Source organism: Emydura macquarii, unplaced genomic scaffold, assembly GCF_026122565.2.
Source record: "Emydura macquarii macquarii isolate MOO-44397 ecotype Brisbane River unplaced genomic scaffold, CSIRO-AGI_Emac_v2 contig_2321, whole genome shotgun sequence".
In the NCBI taxonomy this organism is placed as follows: Eukaryota; Metazoa; Chordata; order Testudines; family Chelidae; genus Emydura; species Emydura macquarii.
The window spans coordinates 559,750-581,624 of NW_027132458.1; the positions used below are offsets into that span (position 1 = coordinate 559,750).

The window sequence follows — 21,875 nt, forward strand, 5'->3', positions numbered from 1 at the left end:
CCCAAAAGTCCAGTTACTAGCCACAATATATTTCATGTAGTATGTTGTTATTGAGGTAATGTTGTGAGGTGGTAATTTACTCTGTGAGAATTTTCAGACACATGAAATTAATTCATCAAAGACCATCCCTCCACAGTATTATGGTCCTCTAGGTTTTGCATGTAGAAGACCAAGTAACTGAAAATTGATAATCTTTAAATACCACATTGCAATCAGACACACTAGTGCCCTGTGTCACATTGAATAAACACCACGTTCTGGGTCAAAATAATTGTTCTTGCTAGTGTTAACAGGAATGTACTCAAATATGTCACCAGCATGGGGATCTGAAGCAAATTGTCTCAAATCTTTTCTATACATTATACAAAAGTAATTGATATGGGCTGATCAGAGTGCAATTTCTGAGTTCTTGGGGTTTTATATAGGATTTAATCCTACTCCCAATGAAATCAATGATCAATCTTCCACTGATTTTCAGTGGGTGCAGGATCAAGTCCATAAACAGAACTCCTGGACTGATGTATACACTGATGAATTACTCCTGCTGGTTCATTGTCTCATGTTGCATTGCTCTCTTTAAAATGTACCCTTTTCACACCCAAAATGTTACTTCCCAAGGATGAAGTTACAGGTACAGTAGAGTATCTTATGTACTAATGAATTCCAGTAGTGTAGAGGCTCAGATAGGGGCTGTAAAAATACCTAGATTTGCTAAATAAATAATTATTGTTCTCGTTCTTCCTTTAAACTTGAGTTGATATAGTTTTCTAGCATCCTCTGCATAATTGCTATCATCTCATTAGTCATCAGTAGTAAATTTTAGTTTGTGTTCATATCACCCTTTTTAGTTTGTTGAGTTTAGAGCAAAAATCTTTGGTGCCTATTTTTCTGACATTGCAATTTTAGTGATGGGTATGCTGTTTAAATGTACAGTCTCTTCAATTCTGTATTGTTAGTCCCAACATGTATGGTCTGAGGGAAGGATGGCAACCTACCCTCTTTGCAATAAGGAAGAATTAAAGCACCCTTGATTTGGCCCCCTGGCTTTGTCTAGTGTTTATGTAACTGATTTATTTCATGTTGGTTTGGGACTATCTAAAAGCCATAATTCTGTGTGTTTGTACAATCCTATAAATACAAGAACTAAAGGCTGAAGCCTGGAGCCAATGGCAAAGCTTAGGTAGGATCAGGATTGAACCCTAGAGGGGTGAAATGAAAATATACAGATTTTCAGCTGAGGGAAATATTCAGACTTGCTTGCTGATTTTTGTTTTGTTTTTTGTTCCTCTTAAAGGTTCAGTCACTCTGCATCATTGGCAGCAGCTAGCTCAGCCTCACCTAGGGGGAATCTTAGACCCAAGGCCTGGGGTTGTCACTAAGGGCTTCAGAACACTGGACCTCGACCTGGATGAAGTGTACTGCCTTAATGATTATGAAGAAGATGAGGCAGGTGACATTTCTTACAAAGGCCTAACTACCTCGACGCCAATTCAGCACACAGAGACCTCAGGTGAGAGGTCACAAGCACAAGTGACTGTTTCAGACAGCAAGAATAATCCAAGCCAGTCTCAGGCTTTCACAGAGGAGATGCAGGAGTCCACGACTGCCGATGATGAGGGGTCTGGTGAGGGAAACTCATTAAGTCCAGTAAAACTGACATCTTTACAGGATATTGATTACTGGGCTGTTCTCACATCTCTCCAGAGCATCATCCATAGTGTCACTTTGTGTGTAGCTTAGTGCGTGTGATAATTAAAACACCACCCATTCTAACATGAGTTCAAAACTCCTTTCTTTAACAAATCTAATTTGTTTTGCATTTTTTAAGGCACATGGTTATGTTTTCCTTTTAATTTGATAAGAGAAGGCTGCTAAAAGGAAGTGGTTCATTTACATGATTAAAAAAGACTGGGATTTGTGGGGGGAGGAGGTGTGTTTATGTGTACATATACATAATATATACTGTAATCTGTGTGTGTAATATTTTTCTAGACATTCAAAAAGGATAATGCCACATTCCCTTAATTCTTGTTTAGAAAAAGCTGGATTCTATAAGGCTAGATGTTGAAAAAAGTACAACTAAGTTCCCTTTGTGAAACAAGTAAATGTGCCTTCACTCAGAATTAAGCAAAGGAATTCTTCAAATTGAGTGCCCAATTACCTTAAATATACATTTCTTCTAATTTAGCCCATAAAGATTTTTGTCATCCAGCTAAGAATTAAAGGTATTTTGTATGTGGAAGATACAGTAATCACATCTGTCTGATTTTTCTTACACCAGTTTTTCACTTCCATCAAACCACTCCCAAATTCCATCCTTAGGACTGAAAGCATCATGTAGTGCATTTAAATGACTCAAAATACGATTTCATAAACTAGACATTGTGAGCCATATCATAGTTTGTGGCTACACAGAGGTTACAAATTGTCTTGCAATGCAGGTAAATATTGAATTTTGTCTTAAAATAGATTTAATTTGGGAAGGGAGGAGTAGTTTAGTATCTGACAATTCACTTGTTTTCTGGTTTCATATTAATCATGATTCTTTATTTGTGACAAACCCAGCCAGTACTGAGGTTCTCAGGAAAACTAATTAATTTATATCTAGTCATTTTTACAAAGAGCATGTTTCTTTTGGTTGAAATTATACTGTGTGTGTGCTGTTACAAGAAATTAGATGGCTCCTAGGGGCGAGTTCTTACAAGATGCTCTGAATCTGCCATGAGGTGCTGAGCACCCTCAGATCACATAAAGGTGAATGGGAATTCAAGGCACTCAGCACCTCTCAGAATCATGCACTAACTTAATATAAGATGCAGTTCTCCCTGTTAATTATAGCAGGAATCAGATCCTGCTAGATGCTGAGTGCCTTCAACTCTTATTGCAGTTACCAAAATGGACTTAAGCCTTTGAAATCCATTGTCCAGTGACTGGTATTTATTATGATGAAAATAAGTGTCTGTGGAGCTATCATTAGCTGCAATTAAGCTTGACAGGAAAGCAATTTTTTCTTTCTTTAAAAATTTGGGTTAAGATCTTTAGACAAGATTCTCCCTTCTGATCCGGGAGATTCTCACCATCTCAAACAGTCTTCCTAAATTACTGAATACGCCAAAGAAATTATGTAAGTAGTTCCACTAGTGATCCCACTGACCACAAACTCATGTGCTTAAAGTTTACATATGTGCCTAAATACTTTGCTTAATCGTGGGTACACTGCTCAAATGTTTTAGAACGAAGGAGATCAATGTCTTTAACGTGTGGCAGAAGGAAATCCATGGAAAACTTTGAACCATCTTCCATCTCCTACTCCTCCTTCAAATGGCACAGCTTTTGGTATAGACTTTTCTGTCCCACTATGGAGGACCTAACTGCATCAGTGGATCACAGCCGGATTTGCGGTCGCTGTGGGTCCCCTTCAAGTGAAGGGGTGGGGTGAGAGATTGCAGCGTCACTTTTCTCTGCACTGGAATGATTTAGCACTTTGGAAGCTACCAACTACCTTTTATGCTGTAAGATATCTGGAATGAAGACTTTATATTGGCAACAGCTTGTCATTATAATAAGATTTTATAGAGCCTTATAACTGCTCCCAGCTTTTAACAAATGTGGATGCAATGTGGCTGATGGCAGGGGAAGCTGTGCTTTGACCCCTCATGCTTCTTTGAGAATGTTTGTCTGGTCTCAGCAATTGTGAGTTACACACCTACTACCAGTTTCCTTTTCAAGAAAAATAAATTGCTGGAGAAAAAGCTCTTGCAATGAGGAGAAGTAAACCCTGAAAGATGGATAAACAGTGTCTCATTTAAGCAAGAGGGTTATAACAGGCGCTGTGGTTGCTTAGTGAAAGGGCCTGATGAACATTCACTTACCTGAAGCAGTTAAAAAGGGACCCCAGTGCTGGGAAAATGCTTAAACAGATCACTTTACAGTGAAAGGTGCCCTTAGAATAAATATGTATTTACAATTGTGTATGTTTTAAATCTAGGGCATGCAATCAATGTTTCTCTTTCAGGGACAGTCACTGCAGAAGTATTTACTGGGGGTAGATTTTTTTTTCTACTTTTGAGTAGTTTAAAAAACTATTCTGCATTTAAACATTGGAAAAATTGCTTCTCAGCGTATCTTTTCTTCTTGTCTGATCTTGCAGTGAGCTCAAATGCTGATTATTTATTTATTGTGTGTGGCATTCCATTCTTTTTCAATCTGTCAGAGTGTTCAGCGATGTCACAAAAACAAGACTATGATTTCATTACAAGATCAAGCAAGAGAAGGTAGGCTATCAAGGAATAAGCTGTTATCTAAGAACATATGACTGAAATAAAAGCAAAGGGAATATAGCAAGTATTCTGGCCGGTCAAATTGTATTTTGTGGAAAAACTCAAGTTTTTTCCATTGTGGAAGTCCCTCTTTAAGAGATGTCTTGAAGCAAGAAAATACCTTCCTTACAATGATTCTTGGTAGGCCATAAAAATACTACAGGTCCTGGAAATAAGCCCTTACAGGATCGTATGCAACAGCAGGATCTTCTTAGCTTCTTGGCAAAGTATCAATTCTTCAGATATGTCTGCTTCTGAGGATTACATACTACCCTGCAAGAAGGGGATAGGTCTTTTCTGTCTCTGAGAACCACAATCCTTCCATCAGATGGCTGTGAAGAGCATTTCCAGTTGACATCTTTATGGGCAGCTAAAGTGAGCTGTTATGACTACTTTGTGTTGCTTGCTAGCGATTATTCTCTTTAAGCTCTAATATCTAGGTTCAAGAGAGTAAATATGGCTGATACGTTATGGTGGTGCTGAAAATATCTTATGGCCAAAAAAAGGGAGGGTGGTGCAATTTGTCTCTTATTTGGATGATGGGCTGGGATACATTTCTCTGCTGTTTTAAGGATGACTGATCTTTGTTTTTAAGATTTTTCTCTTCAGGTGTGAGAGCTGCAGCAAATGTAAATGCTTTGAATAACTCCCTCACACTGGATTGGAGTAATGCTTGTGGTCATGGTATTAAGATTTTTCAGTACAAATTTGACCCTGCAATTTGCAATATATGAATGAACTGCTGTGCCAGCTGAATACTCCCAATTACTCCAGATTGTTGGCACAGCAATCTGCCCATGTATTGTAAATTGCATGGTCAGGGCCATCAACAATATCCGGATTCTCTTAGAAATATGTATTCTCTTACATGGAGATTTTCAACATAATTGAATCAGTGGAGATATTAAAGGGACACTGTCAGTTAAAACTCATACATTTTAAAAATAGCCTGATTTGTGCCAATAGTACCTGAGCTAATTAAAACTGTGAAAGCATTTAAACATCTATTTTTTTCACCTTTTATGCTCTTTATTCTTTTTTAAACCTTCCTTGTACCAAACTAGTCAATTTCAGTTTTGCTTATAGTCAGATTGTCTGGCTCAGGTACTAAGACCAATGCTGTTTTGCTGAAGTTTTCAGAACCACTAAAGAACGTTTCACCAAAATAAATGCTGTTTAGGAGGGCTCTGTATTGCACATTTGTAAATAATTAGTTAATATAAAAAGTGCCAGTAGATGGTGCTCAAGAATATGTAGCATAGTTTCTGGGATAAGTAACTTCTGCAACAAAATTACATTGAAGTATTTCTGTACATTTATAAAATCCTCATTTTAGGTCTAAAACTTGACAGAATTTTTTATGAAACAGAAGGTATTTTGAGATGGAGATTTCCTTATGTAGGCCCTAAACTAGCAAAGAACTTTATATACTTAAGTGAGTAGTCCCAATGCAGTTAATAGGACTTACTTCTGATTAAAGATAAGTGTGTATTTAACTGTATGCTGGTTCAGGGTCATAGGGATTGATCCTGCAGCTCTTGATTTGAATGAAGTGTAAAGAAGGGTTTCAGGATCAGGCCCATGCACTCATTCCTTTTTTGAAACTTGGGATCTAAAGGTAGAGAGAGGGAGGGGGAGTTTTTTAAAACAAGTGCCTAAAATAACGGAAGTACACAATGAATGCCTTAAGGTTGTTTTTTAGCAAGACTAATATATGCCTGCCAGAGATTATTAACAATGTCTGGAAAAGTAATAAAAATAACACAAATGTGCATCAGCACCTTGTTTTAAATAAATATTTGTGTTATCTTCTCTAAGATGGTATAAATATTTCAAAGTTAGTTTTGTAAAAATATTAATTTTGAGCTTATTGCTGCTAAAGTATTGCAGTTTGACTCTTAGTTTACATACAGTCAGATAGAAGCCAGATTAATAATTAAAAAATGTGAAACCTCTTCATTTTTGTGTTCTATGGTTGTATATTTTGTGCCAAGCAGACCTCAGTCAATAGCAGCCTAGAAAAATCATACCCAAAATAAACAATGTTGGATACCAATGCCCTTGCTGAACTAAGGTATCTGCTTCCATTACAGGCCATTCTTTTGAATAATTGCTCCCTCATTAAACCTGTCCTTTTTCAGCTGTTAGGTTTTATTTTTTGTTTCTAGTGCAGGTATATTTAATGTGTTATGTAACACAAATGAGAAATCATTCAGATACTACCTTAGGCATCGTTCAGATGTGTGTTGGGTTTTTGTTTCTTTGTTTGATTTTTGCTATAAGCAGTATTTTCATTAATAATAACCACCTAAAATAACATTACTAATATTGAGTCTTTGACTCGGTCTCTCACCAAAGCCAGGAAATCCGGTACTTCCTCCTCGAGTGTCTGTGGGTTTTAGCTCATGATAGAGAACTCAAGAAAGCTTGCTATTTAGAGACCCATTCATTGCTCAGGCACAGAATGGCGGGTGGAGAAGCTGACTGGTTTCAGAACATCACTTTTGTGGTTTCATTAACTTTTGAAGGAGGCAGAAGTACCTTGCTTACCAAACTCCTCTCCATCCAAAAAAATGTTGCTCATCAAGGTGCATAATAGATCACAAAATGGTCAATTTTGTGGTTTATCACAGAAAAATGTAATGTAGACACTTGCCTGTGGATCAGTCGGGGTTATGCCCGCCTAACAGCAGAGAGACCCACATAATTGGAACATGTGATCTCAGCCCCCTTTACAAGGGCTGGTTCTGGCAGAGTTTCCCTGTTTGATTTTTGACTCCAGCTAACTAGGCTTTCAGCTTTTAACTTCTCCTTTCTGGCCCTGTTTCCTATCAGCAGAATTAGTCTGCCATAGATTCACCAGCAACAGAGAAGGTAAAGCCCCTTGGAGGGGACCTTTCTCTCTCAGTGGCAAAGCTGCCATCTTTTGTTGTCCTGGCGAATAAGCCATGCTGAGTTAGAGGAAGTACCTGAAAAATCCACACTACTATGCCATGTGCCACCTGATGACACAAAAGATGTATTTTACCAGGCTGCCTCACCTGTGGGGTAAGTTGATGGCACACTAATAATGGATGCAGGACCCTTGGACTCTGTTTCATATCAAAATAGCACCATCAAAGAAAAGATGCCCTTGCAGGGGTCTTGCATTACTAGTCAACCTCCTCCTTTCCTCCTCATCCCCTCTAAAACAGGCATGACTTTTATTTCACTGCAATGATAAAAGAAATACTTAATGCTTTAAAGGTCTACCTGCTGACCTCACCAAAGAGATTGGCTAGTTTCTCCCAACCACAGTTCTTCCTCCTATCCCTGCTTTCAACCCCTGCTAAAGAAAGGGAAAGGTGCATGTGGATTCAGGCCCTACAGAAGGCACGTTTCCTTTTGTGGAAGAGTAATGCAGGAGGTGTGATCCCAACTCTCTAATCAAAGACAAGGGACTAGATTCTTTCCTCCTCCATATAAAAAAAATGCTGGACAGAAGGACCCACTCCAGCTTTTAAACAACACAAACCACGAGGGCCTCATGGGTGTCTTCTGGCCACCCAAGACTTTGATTCACACCCCCAGTTCTTCCACCTGTTTCAGGGGAAGTATAGATCTGACAACACAAATATTCTGCAGTGCAAAGATGTACAAGGCATTCTGCTCCGTGCAGCCTCTCACAAGATCAACCGATTGATATCCTTGGCATAATGGAGAACAAGAGTCTGGACCCAATATTATATGTTAATGCATGTCTGTTAACTTCAGTTATCTTTTCCATTTCTCCCACTAACCAAACTTGTCTACCAGTGTTCTGTGGGTGAGGCAGGCCCTAGGCTCTGCTACAGCTGATTTGTGCCTCTCTGGTAGCACAGAGGGGCTGTATAACCAGATTAAATGGCCAATTGAGTATTACCCTAGCATGGCCAGAATGTATGTGCACTGTGTTCTCTCTAGCTGGCAGAATGGCTCCTTAAGGCTGTGGATAGCCTGGTTGAACTGGAAACAGCAGTGTACTGATTGGTATAAAATTACTTTTGTCCCGCAAGAGAATTTCTTGTATCATTTTTATTTTTTGAAACAAATTGCTTTTTGCACAATTTCTCTGTCATTCTACTGTGAATTTTAGTTGCTAATTATTGTCTTTTAAAAAAAAAAATTAATAAAAGTACAGAAATGTTCAGGGACTGTCTCAGGTTTCCCTATAATGAAATGTATATAAAACAGACTGGGGCAGGATTTTGAAGATAAAATACTCTACCACCCATCAACATAGCAGATGTTTGTTGTGGAATATGCAGAAGCAAGATCAGCTCTGCAGATGGAAGGAAAGCATTTTCCTCTTCTTAAATACAGTTGCCTGTTTTATCTTGATCATTGATGACTTCTGCAGAAAAGTATTGTTTTAAACCTAACAGGTCAGATCCTCAGTGACTGTAAATCTACATAGTTCCCTGGAATTCCACACCAATTTACACCAGCTCAGGATCTGGTTCTTGTTCTGTAGGATGGTTTGCCTAGGAATAAGTCTTTTGTTTCCATTTCATGAACTTTGGGAAGTACAGTGGTGGGTTCTCACTCTCTTCATATTGTGTTCAAAGGATGGAAAATGCTACGGCAATCTGATAGACTTTGTTGACTGATGAAGGATGAAGTTGGTCCACATTCTCCTAGTGGTATTTTGGAGAGTTAAATCTCTGGCTTTGGATACTGATTTCTCTTTAATCATTTTGATTTGTCTCTTACTACTGGGATCAGTGACTTCTATACTTTTAGCAGCCTTTTCCTATCTCACAGACTCATTAATTACGAGTTTTGCTTTTGCTAAAGCAGCTATAGATCTTCAATGTGCCCATTTCAAATCTCAGGGGAAGCACAATTGGTATCTTCTTCACTGAACATTGCAATCAATAGGGGAGGGCAATACAATTACTGTATTGTAGCCATGTGCATAATTGGGGTGCTCTCGCAATCTAAAACCAGCCTGCTTTTGTTCTGTTTTGATTTACCATCTAACAAGAACTGTTTTGTCTCAACTTTGTCTAAGTCTTTTGATGATTTCTCCAAATAACTTTTTCCATGTCAGTTATTTGAGATCTTTCTCCAGATTTTATGTGAACTCTTCATGATATGCAGAGAATCATGATTGCTAGGCTGTGCTCCCTTATAATGTAGCTAAATATGTTGCTCACACTAATCTCTTTAAAAAAAAAAAAAAAAAAAAAAGCAACTGGATTCCTGAACCATCATAATTATCGTCTCTGGAGATGAAGTAGAGCTGGGGTTTTTTGTTTTTTAAAATACTGTACTAACAACCAAACTTGCTAACAGGACACCCCCCAGTATGTTTAACCAAAAACATCACCTTCCATTAATACATGGCAATATGTCACCTTATTAAAAAGATGGAGAAATGTAGACACTTGTGTTTCTGCTTTCACCTTTCACTTTGCCCATGCTTTCTTTTACACGTTATACCCTGATGATCTCCCACTTTCTTTAAGGACTGCCTGGCTGCACATGAGTTTTTAAGTTGTGATTATTTTTCAAAGGAAAAAGGAAATACAGCCACTGTCAGAACCTGCCTTGTTTGTTTCTGAGATGGTGTGTGGTGTCTGTCCAAGGCAATTTGTCAAGCAGTCACATACTGCAACAGTAAAATGTGACCTAGTCAGGAAATGGCTCAGGCAGGGTGGGGGGAAGGAAATCACACGTGTTTTGTTGTGCATGTTGCTTTGACCACCAGTAATTTTTAAAAGCTCAGATAGTGAATAAGAACCTATGCAATCATGATATCTTTGATTATAGTATTTAACTTCTTTGGTTGTTCCTCAAGCTTCTCCGATGCATGGCTCCTAAACTTTCTAATTAGTTTGCAGTGGAATATATGCCACAGCTGCATTTTATAGCAAATGCAAATAAATAAATCTCTCACAATACACCATTTGGCTAAGAACTTAAGTACATCAGCTTAAGCACGTAACATTTCTTTTCCCTACAAACCAGATCACCTCCTTTCCCAGATTATCCATACTGTCAGCAGAATGTAAAAGCTGACATTTTTACAGTGAAGTGACCATTGGCGGTACCAAAATGTTGTTCTATTCGTGTCACAGCACATATTTCCGAATAATCAAAAATTGCTATCCACTGCAGCTGAGGATATTCTGCCTTAAAAAACCAAGGAAATGTACAGATGTACAGTATTGGATCCAAAATTTAAAAATGATCCTCTTTACGTATGTGCAAGTCAGAGAGAGAGGAGTCGCAATATGTCCTGAAACTTAACTCGGGACGATTTCTGTATCTTTAGCCTACACAGGATAGCTGGATCCATTACTGAAATGAAAAGTAATGTGGATACCTTTGCGTGGATCAATCCAGAAGCTGAAATGCATGAGTGTTCAGGATGGTGTAGATGCTCTGAAGCCTTCTCTGCACTAGGAACATTTTGCTATAATTACCCACTGTTGCTCCCATTGTTGAGGATGCTGGTGGCGGCAGCCTCTAGCATTTTAAGCACTGTATCTTCTGAACCTGTTTGTAGCACGGTTTGACAGCACCAGTGAAACTAAACTGGTGAAAATAATGGGAAAATTTAGCAACTATTTTTATATTGACAAACTAGACTTTAGACTTGTGGAGATTGGTTTGCAGAATGGGTGCTAATTCCAATAGCCCAGTAAACTTTTGTTTTTCACCTTCCCTGCATCGATCCAGTCCAAGGTATCACATCACTTTTTGCATCTGTTTGTGAGCACACACAACTTTTTTTATTTTCCTTTTATATATAAACGCAAAGAATTTGCTTCTTTTTTTTTTTTTTTTTTTTTTAATTTAGTACATCACCCTGGGAAGTGCATGTCACAAACCAACTCCACCTTCACCTTCACCACCTGCCGCATTCTACACCCTTCTGATGAGCTCACACGAGTCACTCCAAGGTAAGGGTTTTCAATGGCGCGCACACAGTTCAGGGAGGTCACAGTCCTCATGGGAGGAAAAGCAAAGGAGTGGCATAAGCAAGGGAAATAACAATGGTTTAAAGGGGGTGGCGGAGAGAGGAAATAAACCTGAAATGTATTCTCCCCTGCCTCCAGTTCTCTGCCAAATCTCTCAACCTCCTCCTGCTCTAAAAAGGGCTGGTCTCTGTGTAATGCCTGGCTTTACAAAGCCAATGGAACTATTGTAGAATCTATCTCCTGCAGTTCAAATCTGGCTCAGGTCAGAAGTGATTAACAGTTGCTACAAGTCTCTTGGCCCAATGGTATGCTACCAATATTTGAAAAAAGGGGCTTTCATAAGCGTGCACCCACCACTCCCAAAACTGGTTCTGAACCCCACAAACCGAGTGCGTGTGTGCTCTGAGAGTGAAACTCACCCTGGCGCAGAAAACCAGCACAACAAGCCCCATGTCCACATAAACCCTCCACATAAGCTTCAAGTAGGACTTTAGTGGCTCACAGGCTTTGTGCTGTCGCGCTGCACAGGGCTGCATTTCACCCAGAGAGCAGGGTTAGGGACTAATGAGTCTACTCATTTGTTATCCCATTTAAACGAACATCCGAGAGACTAGGCCTGTTTTATCCTTCCTTGGGAAAACGTTTGAAAATACCTGGCACTTGATACAAGGGGGCAAAAAAAAAAAAAATCAAATAAATAAATCACAGAGGCAACTTTGGAAGCGCCAGAGAAAGAGAGGATTCAGCGCTGTTCAGATGGGGGAGAAGGGATTCAACCAGAAGCCAGGAAATTGTTCAAACCCTGTCTTCAGTTTGGTGGTGGAATTTTAAGCCCCTGAGAAGCTCCTGGCACACATCAGAGTGACTGTTTGAAATGAATTGATGGTCTAAGTCTAGTCCCTGGTGAACAGGTTGTCTCATAATAATTGGCACTAATAAGCAGTTTCCATCTTAGTCAAGAGCAGTGGTTCTCCAACTTTTTGTATTGGTGACCCCTTTCCCACAACAAGCCTCTGAGTGCGACACCCTCCCTTGTAAATCAAAACTACATTTTTTATATTTAACACTATTTTACATGCTCCGTGTATAACCCTACTGCTTAAGATGAATTTACCTTTTCTCGCTGCTTTTAAATTAAGACTAAAACACATTTTTATTGAATTATTATTATAAGCAGAAAAGTTATTTTTTTAAAAAAAGAGTTACTGTTTAATGCTGGGGGGTGCGAAGACACTTTGTCAATATCACTTTTCACAGCAGACTTAGCACCCCATTGCCACTCTTACTTCTGCACTGCTGCTGATGGTGGCGCTGCCTTCAGAGCTGGGTGGCTCGTGACCCCCAGTTTGAGAACCCCTGGTCAGGAGTTTTAGGATTTGATGACTAAAGAGAGTGAATGGACTTCACACCTAAAGATGGATCCACCATAACTAGTTGGAGGCCAGTTTGTAAAGTAGTTTCGCTATTTAGAAGGACTACCCCCAGTTTTCCCCCCTTCCACCATCTTCAGCCTTTACAAGGGAGAATACCACTGGTTTCCTCTCCTTCACAAGCCAATTCAGAGATCTAGATTCATGAAGGGCAATGCTTAGAAATCAAGCTGGCCTCAAGTACCTGTGGCCAAAGCAGAACCTTTGAGAAATAAGGGTATGTAAACACTTGCTGGATTGTGGGTACTTGGAATGGAAGTACAAATTGATTATGGTAAATCGAATTGTTTACACTTGCATTTCTGTGTCGTATAAATTAAGAGCTGTGCTATTTTGCCTCCATCACTACCATTTAAATAAGTTTACTTTTATTTTGCTGCAACATCTCTCTTAAAATGTAGACATTGTTGAAGCTCTGTTAATAATGGCCATAACAATCTTCTTTGAGATTCATTGGTTACTAAACTTACAAGTTAGCTACAACCAGTAACTAAACTCAGCTTCATTTTAGCAAATTCTCAGAGACTTAGTTACCCTGGCATGCACCATTTATTTCGGAATACGTGATGCTGTCAACAGAGCTGTTGGTAAGGAGGAGCTCCTTAAACTATGAATAATTCTTCACAGGTCATGTGAGGAGGACGATGAAACTGCATTATATCACGTTATGCTGAGAGGAGATATAGGGCAGACACTATGACCCAACGTGGCAGGGGGTGAGCAACACTACCAGCAGTGTCTGTGCTGGCAGGGTCACGTAGAAGGAATTCTAGTGTGTGTGGCACCAGCTAACCTAAGAAGTGTAGACATTTACCCACTCGGTTACATTCTAACCTAATGTTCTAACCCAGGTTACATTCTAATCAGACTAAATTTCATGTAGCAAAGCGAGGTGCTGATTTTCCTAGACCTAATCCTGAAACTATCACTGGGTTGAGGCACTTAGGCCACTTTGGGTCTTTATTTGTTTTTGTCTTCATGGTTGTATTTGGGCTGCCCTGCAGTGATTTTGTTGGGTGGGCAAAGTATTCTCAGTTAAGACAATGCTAAGAAAGTGATGCCAATATAACAGTTGTTTTCGTGCAGGGCTGGCTTCTCTGTTGCCTTTTAAGGTATATCTTCTATAACAATGTAGCAGAAATGTAAACATGAGTTTTTAGAAATAAAATCAAACTGGAGTTGGAAGGAGTGTGGAGAGAGGGCATACTTGACACTAGGGTAGTCACCAAGGAGGCCAGAAGCAATTTAGTCCATAATTTGGAAGGAAACAGAATATCTGTGTCAGTGGTGGTATTTTTTTAAATAGGACTTCTTTAAAAATGCACCATTATCTGTAGTGTCCCAAGTTTAGTTTTTAACATTTCTTTGGTCACACTCTAAAATAAGTCTACAGAGTAAACTTTCTCCTGTTTCCCTATTCCCAGCCTCCATGTTTTTGTACCCCTATTCTTAGCCAATTTAGGAGATGATGTATAGTGGCTATCATGTTGTCCATTGTTCTTAACGTTGCAAACTAATCAGAGGTATGAAGATGCAGCTTTAATCTTTTGCCATAGGAAAAGTTCCTTGCTAGCCTCCCGCTTTTCTCAGCCTTGCACTGTGTGTGTATGGATGTGTGCGTACAAACTGGTGACGTGTGTTATCTTTCCAACTATGATGAGGGGTCCTCCCCGAACGCTGCTCGCTGCCCAGACAAGCAGTGAGGAAATGTAATGCGTGAGGACTAACCACAGTATATCTGCATGTCAAACTATTTGGTAAAGAGCATAACTGCTGCACTTGGAGCAAAAAGCCACCATGTGGTGCAAGGCAACACATTCCATAGGAGCTGAGAGAGGCCACTTTTCAAATTATGAGGTATAATCTGCTTTAACTATTCAAACACTGTGCACTTCATATCTGCACTTCATTTACTGCACTTCACTGCATATCTGGCCTTATCTGAGTTTCTCTTTGACAAGCTACAGCTGCAGAGCAAAATGCACTGGCGCCTGGGGGCCGACATGTTCCATTTCCACAGGATAGAATACTCAACGGATCTGTGTTGTTATGGATCTGCTGCTGAAGTGCAGGGAATCCCAGCAGAGCATAGAGTGCATGGCTTGCTCAGGCCTCAGTTGGCCACAGAGAAGGGATAAGACTTGGATTTTGTTACATGATGCTTATAAGCTTGAAATGATGCTTTTAATGATGAGTGCTTTACAAATGTCATCATTAAATAAATAAATAAACAAGCCATCATGCTATACCCTTTCAGGGTATGTCTAGTCTAGAGTTTGTGGTCCTCTCTTAACTCAAAGTTAGTTAATTGTCAAATGCCAGTTAGGCCGAGTCCTAGTATTTGTGGAGTGTGTTGGCTTGCATTTTTAAGCAGTGTAGACTAACTTGAGTTAATTGGCAATCCATTACGTTTGGTCTACACTACAGACTTAAATCAGTATAATTACATCTCTCAGGGGTATGAAAAATCCACACTCCGGAGTGACATAGTTGTACTGATCTAACCCCTGGTGTCAGTGGGAGAGCTTCTCCCATTGATATAGCTACCGCCTCTCAGGGAGGTGGATTAACTATGCTGACAAAAAGAGCTCTCTCCCATCAGCATAGAACGTCTTCATTAAAGTGCTACAGTGATGCACCTGCATCACTGCAGCTGCACAGATGCAACATTTTAAGTGTAGACCTACCCCTAGAGTTAAAACAGGACCAAAACATCTAATCTCAGCAAACCCTAGGGTGTTATCTATGTGGGCAAAAAAGGGCTTGTCTGTACTTGGAAATTTACTGAAATAGCTATTCTGGAATAATTATTTTGGCACATTTCCAAGAGTAGACAAAATTTCAGCTTAACTAAATAGAAAACTCCCCTTTGTGTCCGTGTAGACACAACTTAACACCTTTCAAACATTCTTAAAGGGGTTAAACTGTGTCTATACAGGCATTAAGATGAGTTAACGGGATTGAAAAAACACTGTTTTGCTCATCAGGATACAGCCAAGAGACTGCATTTCAGTAATGGGTGAAGAGATCCCTATAGGTAGAAATCACTCTGTAAAGTCTATAAAGCATTTTGAAATTCACCTTTATGAAGATATATATTTGAAGTGTTACCTATACTTGTTGTAGGGAATGCCAAGAACATTGTGAATGGGGCCTAGTTCTGTGTCCATTGATAATACAAGTCCTCCTTTTGACTTCAGTGAGCTTTGAATATGGCTCATACAGAAGTAAAGTTATTTTGTAAGGTGTTATCTAAGACCGCAAGATTTTAAAGGTGACCACAGTATGCCTGCAGGATGCTGGGGCAGTGCAGGGCCTGAGAATGTGCGCTTAGGCACACTGGAACCAGATTGTAACTTTGGTCACCATTGTACTCTTAATTCTTCAGAAATGCAAGTTAAATTGAATGCCCAGTCATGTGAGAAGAAATAGCCACTGGGGAGGGAAAATCTCATCAAAATTAGTGTCACCGGTTACACATTTTTTTAACCAATAGAATAAAAAACATCATTGGTCAGATAGAAGAAATATGCCTGCATGTGTGTTTGCAGTGTTTGTTGCCTGTGTTTTATATTTAATGTGCCGGTTGTTCCTGACTTGCACCTTCTGACCTGCTGTTGGAATATTTTTGTTTCTTTAGTGGAGAAAGGATTGGGCAGGGACGTTCAATGCTTTCCCTGGTTCAAGACTCTGCAAATAAGCAAGAAATTTATGAACAACAAACAGAATAATAAAACTGAGCCGAGTTGTATTTGGTTTGTTGCTGAGTTATCGATTACTCAACTAAGAAACTATTGATAATCAGTGGCCTGCTTTTTTCAAAGATGTGGAGTACCTAATGGGAGTCTTTGTGTCAGTGAGTGCTCAGCACCTCTGAAAATCAGAGTACTAGACTTTTTTCCTTTTTCTTGCTCAATTCTCTGTTTAATAAAAGGGCTGGTTTTAACCAGACAGATGTTAGTAAAAATACCAACCCCCAGCTTCTTTGCTACAACCACATCTGCAGCAAAGTGGTCATAACAGGCTCTGCTTCTCACCTGCTGCTCTCACTGTACAGCAAGATACAGCATTACTGGAACCACTCGCAGCTTGGTGGGTGGGGAGTTGCTGCTCTGAGCCATATCCTGGTCTCATTGAAGTCAGTGGTCAAACTCCAGTTGACTTAATCCTTGCCCTATTGAAGTAAATGGGAGTTAGGACCAAGTACTGATCCAATTCCAGTCAGTAGCTGAAGAGGAAAAGCTATAGAAGTTGAACTATTAAAGACCATTTATTTATGGTTATGTCAAAGGATGTTTGACTTTGGGTGCTGGGAAATCATTAATTCAACCATGCCGCAAAACCATGGTGTTTAAAGCTGAGCTCTGTACATTCAAAGTGATGATCTTTTGAACTCAGTATCATGTATCCAGGGTTCACAAGGGTCAGGAAATCTGTCAGATTTTCAGGCACCCTAGTAAAATGAAATACTTGTTCATGTTTAAAAACTTTACACAGGCTATCATTTCTAATGTAAACATTGATTCACCTTTTCTTCCTTCGTTTTTAGCCTTAATGCAGCACCTACTCCAGCTTGTGGCAGCGTTGGCAACTTGAAAGGCACCCCGGTGGCTACCCCATGCACTCCTCGGCGTCTAAGCTTGGCGGAATCCTTCACCAACCTTCGGGAATCCACGACTACTATGAGCACATCCTTGGGACTGGTGTGGCTGCTTAAAGAACGTGGGATCTCAGCAGCAGTGTACAATCCACAAAGCTGGGACAGAGCCAGCAAGGGCACCCTCCTGAACACATACTCTCCTAAAATGGCTATCATTCCTTCCACTCCCCCAAACTCCCCTATGCAGACGCCTTCTTCTTCCCCACCATCTTTTGAGTTCAAGTGCACTAGCCCTCCTTATGACAACTTCCTCGCTTCCAAACCTGCTAGTTCCATTTTGAAGGAGGTGAGAGAGAAAAAGAACATCCGGAACAGTGAGAGTCAGACCGACGTGTCTGTCTCCAACCTTAACCTTGTGGACAAAGTAAAGAGATTTGGGATTGCCAAAGTAGTTAGCTCGGGGCAAACGCAAGCTCCTCCCTTAACTGATGACGAGGGACCTCTTCTCTGTGGGCCACAAGGACCGGTAAGGGCCTTCGTTCCCCGAGGCTTGGCCCCAGAAGGCCTTCAGTTGGGCTGCCCTGCTGTAACCAGTGCCATTGGGGGTATTCAATTGAACAGTGGCATTCGAAGGAATCGGAGCTTCCCAACCATGGTGGGGTCCAGCATGCAGATGAAGGGCCCTGCAACTCTCACTTCTGGCATCCTAATGGGAGCCAAGCTACCTAAGCAAACTAGCTTACGATGAAGGACTTAATTTTATGGCTAGTCTTTTAAGGAGATACTAAGAACCCGCCTCCAGTTTGTTTTTTCTTCCATTGCCTCTTGAATTTGACAAATCAACTTTGTGCCTAATGGGAGAAGTGTGTAAACTTTGTACAGTGTGTAAATATGTACCAAACATATTGTAACTAATTGATTTATTTTACTGTTCAGTTGAGTGCAAAATGTTCTGACACTGCGGTTGCTGTATTAGGATTTAACTTGCTAACCTTTTGAAAGGTGTTTTTCTTTTTAAGATGCACTGAAAAAAATGACGACAAAAAACAATCCGTAGACAGACTAGCTACAGAATTCACTTTTTCTAACTTGACCTAGCATAGCAAGGTTATTGGTCATGTTACCTGCGACTTTGGAATAACAGCACACGCAGCATCCAGCAGCAGGGAACATTTGTACTTCAGTAAGAGCTAAACTTACTGTAAGTCAGTCAGCTTAGCATCTGCGTTAATTTCATTTTGCCCTTGTGGATGAAGTGGGTCATCAGAGGGTGTGACTGTTATGCTTGAATTGATGAGACATTTTTCTGTTTTGTTTTTCCTGATATGATAAACTTGAACTAGTACCATGTTTTCAGGTCAACAGGCCTGCTGAGTGCCTGGAAAGATGGCACATTTCCTCTACTGCTGTATCTTCTGGCACATCTGTTTTCTGTGTGACTGACTTTATTTTTTTAATGTTGCACTGGATTGTGGAAGAAAAAATGCTTTGTTGTGTTCTCTTGCTGACACTGAAAATCAGACCTGGCAAACAATCCTCATTAAAGAGACTAGATTTCACACTTCAGAGTATAACATGGCAACCACTTCCTAGAAGCCAGAGTCACCGAACAGATTGGAAAACAGTCTTGTTTGAAAAGATCATTTAGCATAAGCAGTCTTGGGAAAAGGTGTGTCCTTTGAAATATCATGCATGGAAGAACCACAAAAGTATTTAGTAACAGAATGGTACAAGCAAGGGAAAGCAGCTTTTGATATTATATTAACCTTTTCTCTACAGGTTTGTTTGTTTATATATATAAAAATAAAGAAAACAATCCACTAAGTGGTTTTAAAACAGGTGAGCATATTTTCTACTTAGTTTTTACCATTTTTCATAGAGACCTCTTTCCATCCAGGTCTCAACTTGCTAGAAGTAACAGCCATTTGAAAACATTTTTATTCCCCCTGCCATAAGACAGTGTGATTTCAATCAGGCGAGCCCGGTGTTTGTTAGAATTTTCTTTCCTGTCCATCCCAATTCTATGCTAGGTGCTTGCAAGAATATTTGGTAGCTCTTGAAATAGCCAAGAAAGATCTTATTTCTGTAGCCAAGAAGAGATTATTTTTGAGCTTTCATTTTAAAAAAAAGGCAGCGTCTGTTTTTTTTTCTTGCCGTTCATTGTGAAGTTTAAAATCAAGCAGCCAGTTTATTTATTGCCACCAATACTGCACTACATGTAATTGCCATGAATTGCCATTTGTACCGGACTGTTACTAAATCATTAGCACTGATAATTTCTTGTATAAACTGAACTGTCTTTTAGTCTTTGTGACAAGAGATGAGTGTCTTTGAAGGAAGTAGATACTACAGTAGTGCAATAGATATTAAGGATATTTTGAGAGAAAACACATGAGCCAAATACTGCATGTGTTTGAAGACTTCTATTTATTCTATGAACTTAAAAAAAGTTTTAGTAAAATGTCATCAGCTCTATTTGCTGTTGTATATGTGCACTTATTGCAAGTACCTTTAAATATCTTTTTATTTGAATGTATCTTTAAAACTAGATAGAATAACAATTAAATCTGAAAGATAATTGACTTATAAGGACCATTTTCTGTACCCAGAGAGAGCAAGCAATACTATATGAGAATTAAAAATGTAAAAGTTAATCATGCAATTTGGAAAATATTATTTAGCCTTTAAATAAACAGTGGGAGCTGTCCAACCACCAGAAAGCAGTTGTAACACATCAGAAAGATAAAATTTAAGTTTTCTTCACTAATGAATATCAATAAAACAAAATAAAAGTTATATTGTTGTGTATTCAGCTTTTTTCTTGGGTTTTTAAGGTGATAAATATTTTCACCTCAAAATGCCTGATTGCTTGTTGAGTGATCAAAAGGAATGTAAACTAATGTGGCTTTTATGCTAGATATAAAACTGGTTAAAAAATTGAATAATTCTATCAATTCTGATGACAAAAACAGGGAAGGCGAATTATGAAGAATTATTTTTCCCAGGATTTTTCAACCAACTAGAGAGCTGGATGAAGTTTGTGACCCCACCAGAAATTGTGTTCAGTTGTAGGAATCTCATTATCAAATCTATTGATTAATTGGAAGGAGTTCAGTGAGGAGAAGTTTTGAAGGGACTGACCTAGGAGTTAAGTATGTACAACTTCAGCTAAGAGATGACTGTTGAGGGAGGGATAGAAGTTAGACGTTTGAAAGGTATAAATGGGAAGTTATTCTTTAGTATAATGAAGAGGATGCATAGCCAGGAGTATACTATACTATATGCCCTGTACTGTTTTTATTCCACTCACCTATTACGTTTTTGTCTTACAGAAGAGTTTATAATCTAGTTGAGGCAAGGAATGCCTTTTGCTGTATGTCTATACAACACGTAGCACGATGGGGCTCCAACCACCTCTTGGCACAAGTACAATGCAAATTATAATGTGCTCTAAAGTTCACTCCAAATCTTTCTGAAAGATAGCAAAGGTCTTCCTTGCACACCCAGTGTCAAAGGTGCCTTCAGCATCCAGGGAGATTGCTTGACTGAGAATCCTGTAGCAGCTAGTTTATTATGTAAGTTTTTAGGATGTAATTGGTGAAAATTGTTTTCAAGTGCTTGCTCATGTCCATTCCATTATAGGCGTGTGCACGCCTCTGTGCATGGTTACCGGAACCTTTTTCACCTTAGCAGACCTCATAGGACCGGCTTCGGCGCCCCCTGGAGCCCCGCAAACATGCCACAGTATATGAGGCACTGCCGGCCCTACCCCCCTCAGGTCCTTCTTTCCGCCTGTGACAGTTGCTGGAACTGCTTCAGTTTGCAATTGCAAGTGCTCAGTTCCCTTTGTTTTCAACTTAATCCTTTGTTGTTTGTTTTAGTCAGGTAGATTAGGACCTTAAGTACTATTAATAGTGGTAGTTAGTCACTTAGGATAGTCCCGGCTTGAATTCCGCTGGGAGCTAGGCATGCCCCGGTCACTGGGCTTCAAACCGTGTGCCTCCTGCGGCGACTCCCATGATAGCTGCCTGAAGTGCCTGGGGGAAGCCTATCATAAAGATAAGTGTAAGATTTGCAAGGTTTTCAGGCCTCAGACTCAAAAAGACAGAGAAATCCACCTGAAAGCCTTACTCATAGAGGGAGCACTCAGACCGGTCTCCGAATCAACCCATTCCGCCTCGGTACTGAGCGTGGCATCAGTGCAGAGTGCACCATCAGCACCGGCTCCACCTCGCCACCAGACTTCATCCCTGCTGAGGAAGAAACAGTGGAAACAGCGCACGGAGCGCGGACACTCCCCCACATCATCTAAGAAGGCGGGGTCGAGCAATGGACTGCACCAGGGCTAGACTGCAGGGACCTGCTCACTGGAGGCTTCATCTCCAGCCAGGGAGCCACCCCTGACTCCTGGGAGTAAGGGAGCATCTCTGCACCTACCGGCACCGTCGACACCAGAAGCTTTTCAGACAGCATGGGCCTTGTTGGCCTTGCCCACAGTGCCCCTGCCCCAACCTCCGCCCAGAGAGAAAAGGGGCCAGTGTCACAGGGATAACCCCCTGAGTGGCTCAGGCAATCCCCG

General features: G+C 40.1%; 1 protein-coding gene across 2 annotated transcripts in view; it reads left to right on the forward strand.

Annotated features, from left to right (window-relative positions):
* The window catches only part of TRAK1 (trafficking kinesin protein 1), a 129,426-nt gene extending 109,324 nt beyond the window's left edge, over positions 1-20,102 (forward strand). Inside the window, exons 14-16 of one of the 2 annotated variants that reach the window (XM_067560847.1) lie at positions 1,295-1,510; positions 11,146-11,248; positions 17,246-20,102. In XM_067560847.1, coding sequence (XP_067416948.1) covers positions 1,295-1,510; positions 11,146-11,248; positions 17,246-18,044 — 1,118 coding nt within the window. In that variant the 3' untranslated portion in view covers positions 18,045-20,102. Of the gene's footprint in view, positions 1-1,294; positions 1,625-11,145; positions 11,249-17,245 lie in introns of both variants that reach the window. The other variant, XM_067560846.1, reaches the window with a different exon arrangement.
* Positions 20,103-21,875: the final 1,773 nt, after the last annotated feature.